The sequence below is a fragment of the Argopecten irradians genome, chromosome 12 (genome assembly GCF_041381155.1).
Source record: "Argopecten irradians isolate NY chromosome 12, Ai_NY, whole genome shotgun sequence".
In the NCBI taxonomy this organism is placed as follows: Eukaryota; Metazoa; Mollusca; class Bivalvia; order Pectinida; family Pectinidae; genus Argopecten; species Argopecten irradians.
In genome coordinates this window covers 13467593-13476112 of record NC_091145.1, presented here as the reverse complement: position 1 = coordinate 13476112, position 8520 = coordinate 13467593, and the positions used below count along the sequence as shown (strand labels likewise).

Sequence of the window (8520 nt, the reverse complement as noted above, 5' to 3'; positions counted from 1 at the left end):
CGTTTATACACTACCAAACTATTCATTCAAGATGTATTATTTAAATCTTAAAATATTTTGTTGACAATTGTACCATATCGGATTTGTTTGGAGATGGCTAATATAGGCTTTGTCTGATGCCAAATCCATTTGCATCATATTTGCAATATAATTTGTTGAAATTAAATCAGTTGACACACAAATTTCATCAAGAGCACTAAGTACATTGTTGATTATAATAACCTAACCAAAACATAAATAGGTACATGTAATAGCTTCAGATATTCCCCCAACCAACTGTACATTTTGAATCTTCAACCCATAAGGTAATGATATATGCGAAATAAGAGTGATATCCATTTGCAATTTTCAGAAGTTGTTTAAATAGTATTATGGCCGAATTGTCCTTTTTACCTGCCACTCGGGCCCTGGTGGATCAACCCAACCATTCACATATATACAATTGGAATCTTCAACCCATACGGATGCTACATACAAAATATCCATTCTTAACTTTCAGAGAATATGGCCTTTAGACCCCGAAATTGAATAGAATTGGCTATATTACACCTAGCGATCCGCCAATTCCAAATTCTTGACCATTAGCGTTGCTACCAGACAAATTTGGTTAAATTCAGACCAGTGGCTCTCAAGAAGAACAAGATCTAATTGTGACGGGTGCCGTCACATAAAGTTCCCCCAATCTCCACAGAGCCTAAATTGACAAGAGTGACTTCCCCTGAATGATGACGTAACATTGCTTTACCGGTAAATAAATTTTATTTCGCAGAAGAAAAATGTTTTTGAAAATTAACATCATTTAAAGTTAATATATTGGGCACAACAATGTCTTTAATTGTATTAGATTTGTGTTCTCAACCATGTTCCTTTTTGTTCAATTTTGACTAATTGCAATGCCGTGGCGGCCATCTTGGTTCCTGGTCTGCAAAACTTGCACATCTACAGGTCACCAAAAATGACCTTAAAATAGTTTTATGTCACTAGTAACAATATGATCTATAACTTAAAAATACAACAAAATGAGCGAGGACCAAAAACGGATCCCTTCTGAACAGTGAATAAAGGGAGATAACTCTTACTGGTTATAGAAAATTTGAAACCGTTACATTTTTTTTACTCATAATTGTGGTATTTTTCACTTTAAAAATGACATGAAAGGCTGTGGCGGCCTTCTTAGATGCTTGTCGGAAATAATGAAACCGGTCGACACATCTGCAGGTCACCAGAAATTACCTCGCTAAATTTCATGGCGATCCGACTTAAAGTTTTCAAAAAAATGGTAGGACAAAGTCGCGGCGAAAAAAAGAAGAATCAGAAGAAGAAGAAATTAATAATACAATCTGATTAAAATCAGCTGTTTGATACTCCGCTAACTTCGTGCTCCGCTACAAACGGAGCACGAAGTCAGCTGTTTGATACTCCGCTTACTTCGCTACAAACGGAGCACGAAGTTAGCGGAGTATCAAACAGCTGATTTTAATCAGATTGAAAATAATAATAAGAAACGGAGCAAACGCAATATAAGTTCCCCATTTCATTGGGAGAACTAAAATATATTTTGCCAATTGTTGACAGACGATGACCATAAGCTCACATTGGTCCTTTGGACAATGGACCACAGGAGTGTGACTCTAGACATTTTTTTCTATATATGATACTGTGTCACCGTACTACACATATATATAGAGAAAAATGTCTATAGAGCCAAACGCCTGTGAATGGACACTGTACCTCTGTGTGGACCTTAGCTGCGATGACGTAGCTCTGAACCCCTTATATCCCTACGGCCCAATAGTCCGAAGGCCCGTTATTCCGAAGGCCCATTAGTCCTAAGGTCCGTTAGTCCGAAGGCCCGATAGTCCGAAAACAGATAATATAACTGGAATTTATATGCGAACAGTACTGTACTCGAAATGAAACAAACGTTTATTACAGTTTTCGATGCAAAAGATATGTTGTAAATTTGCTAAGGTAAACTTACATGTATGTGACTTTGTAGATTTGATACGCAAAATGATAATAAACGACGAAATGTTTGTTTGTTTGTTTGTTTGATTGATTAATTAACGTCCTATTAACAGCTATGGTCATGTAAGGACGGCCTCCCATGTAATGCGGTGTGTTGTGTGCATGTTGTGCGAGGTGTGTTTTGGGAGACTGTGGTACATTCATGTTGTGTCTTCTTGTATAGTGGAACTGTTGCCCTTTTTATAAAAAGAGTATAGTTTTGAAATAAGTAAACGTATTATAGAGTATATCAATGCATTCTATATGTACAATGCAATCCTGTGTAAAATCCCCCCCCCCCCCAAAAAAAATATCATTATGCGGACCATTAAGGATCATTAAGGATAGAATAAACAAGTCAAAGAAAGGGGAAGGAATCGCAAAAATAAGTCGTTAAATAAATGTACATTACAGGTATAACAAATGTCATTTTTCGGTAATATTTGAATACACATGATTTATTCATGGAGAAACGTTAATCCTAATGCAATCAAATTACAGTGTACATAAGGCTTACAATGGGATATCTGAAAGCTTGTATGTTTTAAGATAATTCATAGAACGTATGCTTGTGAGATATCTGATCAAATATAACATATTTCAAACTTCTTTTTTTTACAAAATAATTCATAGAACTTATGTTTGTGAGATATCTTATCAAATATAACATATTTCAAACTTTTTTTTTAATTTTTTTTTTTATTTTGATGTAATTCTGACCTTGCATGATGAAATGGCAACTTGTCGTCCATAGATATTGTCAGATCAACAGTTCAGAAAAATGTTTTCTGAAAATACAACTGTACGTTAATTTTATATCAACTATATAACTTGCAATATTTACTAATTTTCGGACTAACGGGCCTTCGGACTATTGGACCGTCGGACCAACGACGGGCCTTCGGACTATTAGACCTTAGAGATATAAGGGTGTCACCGGGCGACGAACGGAAGCTACGATTCCGTCCCATTGCCCGTAGTGTTGTAAAACATCCAGCGGTGAAAATGTCACATTCATATAAATTCTTAGAAAGTCTCGCGCTCCAAATATGGCAACTAATACCATATATATGTAACAGGAGAGGAGAAAATGTAGCGGCCAGACCGGGATTCGAACCCAAGACCCTCCGAACACTAGCCGAGTGCTCTACCGACTTAGCTGCGATGACGTAGCTCTGAACGACGGACGGAAGATTTTTGACAGATGGGAACGGAGTGGAGGCAGGGTATGATTATTCGTTCTATACCGACTGAGCTACTTGGTCACCGATGATCGACCCAGTCCTATCCCGCTACATATGGAATGACCTTCAAATTCTTACTACGAAAGAAATATGCTGTCACAGAGCTTTAACCTGCCTATATTATTAGGCTTTTTTTTATTTTTATTTTTTTTTTTTGCCTAATATATATTAGGCAAAAAAAAATTAAAAAAAAAAAAAAAAAAACCTAATGATATAGGCATGACCTTCAAATTCTTACTACGAAAGAAATATGCTGTCACAGAGCTTTAACATGAATTTTAAAATTCTTTTTTTGCTAAATTTCAAATGATCCTTACATTTGTTCAGTTTCACAATGGTTTTTTCTTAGTTTGTTGCCTTTTTTAAACTTCAAAAATTTTACCTGTTGAGAGTTTCATTTCATCACGGTTTCCAGTAAATCAAACATGGAGGCGTATTTGAACAGAATTATAAATGTATGTTGTGTTTTCATTGGATTTTACTACTAATAGTTGATGAAACATTATAATCGAAAGGTTTGTGAATTGAATATTGATTATAGATGTCGGAACCATAGTGATATATGGATTTTATCCGAAAAATATATTTATTTCAGTCTCGAAATGCCTGATGTGGATCACACCAGGACTTGCAACACTATCGGCAATGGGGTGGAATTCATACCATGTCGGGAACGGAGTGCAGGTAGGGTATGATTATTCGTTCTATATGTGGACCTGGGTCTACAGAAGGTAAATGAAAACCAAACAATTTATTAAGTTTCATATTCTGGTATTTTATTTTATCATTTTCTCAAATATTCTGTACAAATATAATGCTTCATTCTGACTTTCACACAACCAACATCAATAACATGTTGTACATCATAAATAAATTAAAACGGTCGACTTTCATGCATCATTAAATGTCCTGACTGTATGATAAAACCCATACAGTGGACCTTAACACATATAAAACACAAGAAGGGTCACAGGGAACAACGGACATCAGGGACAGTTATTATAAAATATGAAATAATTCATATTACTAACACTTAAGTTTAAGCAGTTTTTAATAGTTTACCTCAATGACCCCTGAAATTTCACAATGGACTGATCTAGTTTTATATTTAGAAGAGTCCAAATGTGTCATCAGGGTTGAGTGTATTAATGATTAATTTACAATCCCGAACTCCAATCAAAGTGAAACTTGGTGAAGGAGTGCTGTAACATGGATCAAATTTTCTAATATCAAATTTCACTTTTAAAACTGCTTTCAAATAATCCATGTTATGTTTAATATATCCAAATATATATATTTGTTTAATAATAATTTTAGGGATAATTAACTTCAGCAGACAATAGTTGTTTTTGCAATATAAAAATCTAGGTGTATAAATAGTTTTCATCGTTCAACATCATTCTAGTTTTAATGTTCCGGTTACAAGGAATCGGAATCATCAAGAGATTAAAACCTTACTTCAAAATTAATATATCCCATAAAACAAATACTAGAAATTGAAGAAACAACCATATGCATAAAAAGTTCAAATAAATTTAAATCATATATCAAAACTTATACTACTAACATATTGACCAAAGATACCGTAGCTTTGTCCTATTATATTCCAACCCTTCTGAAGAGTTTAAATGAATGCGTTAAATATTGTTTGTGACGTGCCGATGTCTAAGACTGAGTATTGAATATTGTTTAACCATATTCGTTACCTGAGACAATACATTAGTATTAAAGTACTATAAAACACATTTTTCAGCAGTTATCAAACTTTTTTAGCATTATTGTATATTACTATTATCTTTTACTATTTATTGTTTCATTGATCAAATAAGAAAGGGTTATGATCAATTTCTTAAGAATTCAAACAAAAACAAAAACTGACCACATTTAGGAGCAGTTTTTTTTTAAAACATTATATTATTGCCAATATACTGAGGTATTATTCATCAATGATTTAAATGTAACTTGCCATTTTTGCCTATAACAATCATTGATTGGGTACTTACAACATAAGTACACAAACTTCACGAACCAGTACATACACACATAATGAAATTTGGCGATACTTTAAAGAAACAAATTATCATTTTGACTTAAAATCACATGGATATTAAAATGTTATGGCTATGACGGACATTATGGCTAATACGGCTTCAATTTAATGTATTACAAAAAACAAGTATATGTTTAAATTGACCTAATAATGATATATAAATTAAAATAGCTTTGTGACACAGTTAATACCATAAGTTAAAGTTGTGATACTTTGTGGCACAAAAAATGGATTTCTTAGGCATACATACATATTTAAATATATTGTACATGTCTACAAGAGCACCTAGACTGGCCTGAATCAACACCACACATACACACCAATACTGTCAGTTCACACCCAAATATCACAACAGGTTTCAGATATCATGGTGTTTTAAAAGTCTCTAATTATTTACCAAGTGTAATTTATTAATCACCCTTAATATAGTGATCACAAAGGATTTCCTTTCTGAATTTCACTTCAGTTGAAATTTTCCATACACAGTTTTGACCTGAAAATCAGAATCTTGCCTCCACTGGTGTTGCCATGACCTATATATATAACATACAAGTTTTGTGATAGAAATTTACCTGTAAATTGAACAGTGTATTATAACAAGTGTTTAGAAAATGCAGACAGTTTTTGTGTTAATATATATCAAACAATTACACCTGACCATACTCAACATATCAAGGAATTTAATGTCTTAAATATTTGTTTAAAATGGATTAAGAATAAATTTTGTTTAAAGAATATCAAAATGTTGACTTCCAAAACAAAAATCTAGTACAGTGCAACTCCCAAAAACCAAGGATCGTTCTCAAACCCGACCAACTCTTGGCCAAACATATATTTACCATTCAAGATCAGTTTTAGGGAATTTGATGTTCCACTGTATTTATCTTTTTTCCTACTCTAATTACCGAAAAGTAGACATACTATAAAACAAGGATTTGAATTTCACACCATCTCTAGGGACCGATCACACATTCCAGTGATTTACCAGGATGTGTGACCATCACACCCATCTCTAGGTACCGACCACACACTCCAGGGATATACCAGGATCTGTGACCATCACACACATCTCTAGGTACCGATCACACATTCCAGTGATATACCAGGATGTGTGACCATCACACCCATCTCTAGGTACCGACCACACACTCCAGGGATATACCAGGATCTGTGACCATCACACCCATCTCTAGGTACCGATCACACATTCCAGGGATATACCAGGATCTGTGACCATCACACCCATCTCTAGGTACCGATCACACATTCCAGGGATATAACAGGATCTGTGACCATCACACCCATCTCTAGGTACCGATCACACATTCCAGGGATATACCAGGATCTGTGACCATCACACCCATCTCTAGGTACCGATCACACATTCCAGGGATATACCAGGATCTGTGACCATCACACCCATCTCTAGGTACCGATCACACATTCCAGGGATATACCAGGATCTGTGACCGTCACACCCATCTCTAGGTACCGATCACACATTCCAGGGATATAACAGGATCTGTGACCATCACACCCATCTCTAGGTACCGATCACACATTCCAGGGATATACCAGGATCTGTGACCATCACACCCATCTCTAGGTACCGATCACACATTCCAGGGATATACCAGGATCTGTGACCATCACACCCATCTCTAGGTACCGACCACACACTCCAGGGATATACCATGGCCAGGATCTGTGACCATCACACCTATCCCTCTATCATACCCTGCCAGGCAATAATTAATCTACGACCTTGACAAGACCTTGACACACGGAACCCATGGATTTGCAGGAGGTATGTTCTGTCTGATTATTGAGATTTTTACACAAGCTCTTTTAAACGTTATTGGCTAACATTGTATGGTACACAAGACAGGAAAAGCAATGAACTGCGACGTATGCTACATATGGTTTCATATTAAATGATACTATGATCAATGCCATTTTTTGACCAATCTCAGATACAATACTGAGCATCTATACTGAATAAATAAAACTATATATATCTATATATATATGTTTAGTTGAATCATATAAAAGATGTCTGTTGCAATTATAATTTGGCAATAAAAACATTTTACCCTATAAACTTGTAATTTTGATAACAAATTAAGAACTCATCAAATATATCTATAGTCGATCAGGAATTTGAATTCTAAAACGCTTTTATAATTTGGAATCATATTTCTTCCATAATTCAGATATAAGAGTTTTTTTTTTTTTTTAAATTCCATCAGTAGTGCTAGTGTTAGGGACAGAAAGGAGAATCAATTTACCCGTTTAGTTTCATTCACTATTTGTTGTTGTCAATGTAAACAAAAACACGTGAACATGTACAAATAATAACGATTCATAGCTGACATATTACAATGGTACCAGTCTTTTCTGGGCAGCGTATCAAACTTTGGCTTATTACACAAATCACAGAAACTTGAATACAGTTATTAGAATCCTTCCCACTGTTGAACGTTGGCATTCCGAATCCTTAACACTGGTGCACATCACTGGAATCCTTCCGACCGTTGACCGCGAGTATTACGAATCCTCCCATCACTGGAATCCGTCCGACCGTTGACCGCGAGTATTACGAATCCTCCCCACCTTTGAACATCAGCGTTCTAAATTCTCACACTGACAAGCGTACAGACACCACTATTATGCCGATGGGTACACTACACTACACATCCACCGTTTTTCCATCTAAGGATTTTAAAGTGCCATTTGGTGTGACGCCATTTGCTTTTGAATGCGAAGACGAATGTGAACGTCTGTGTTTAGGTGGAATGACGGGGGGGATTTTGTCGATGGCCCCAGTACTTGTCCGATGGGTACCACCGACTACTAACACTTCCTTATAGTTATTATGATGATTAGAATCGAGGGTTCTCGATGGTTTATTGTTAACACAAGCTTGACAGTCATGAGGATTGAGTAGAGATGGGTTGTGTTGGCTATATGGATTGGGTATATTCGGCACCACATGCGGAGGCATTCCGGATACCAAATGTGGTGGGGTTGGTGAGGGTGATTTCATAACATGATGACACACTGAAATAGAATGAAAATAAAATTAAAATTCCTTACAAAAAATATCATTCTTTTAAAATTTCATATTTTCCATTGTTTTGAATAAATTTTTTTATGACACGGTTGCAAAAAATTTAATGTCAATTTTAAAATGTCAAAATGATATGGGTGAAGTATGAT

The 8520-nt window shown here is 35.3% G+C and overlaps 1 protein-coding gene across 1 annotated transcript in view; it reads right to left on the bottom strand.

The window, feature by feature from the left end:
* Window positions 1–4001: 4001 nt before the first annotated feature.
* Window positions 4002–8520, bottom strand: part of LOC138336690 (leucine-rich repeats and immunoglobulin-like domains protein 2) — a 45066-nt gene continuing 40547 nt past the window's right edge. The window contains exon 19 of the mRNA XM_069286234.1: window positions 4002–8361. Coding sequence (XP_069142335.1) covers window positions 7991–8361 — 371 coding nt within the window. The 3' untranslated portion in view covers window positions 4002–7990. The remainder of the gene's footprint in view (window positions 8362–8520) is intronic.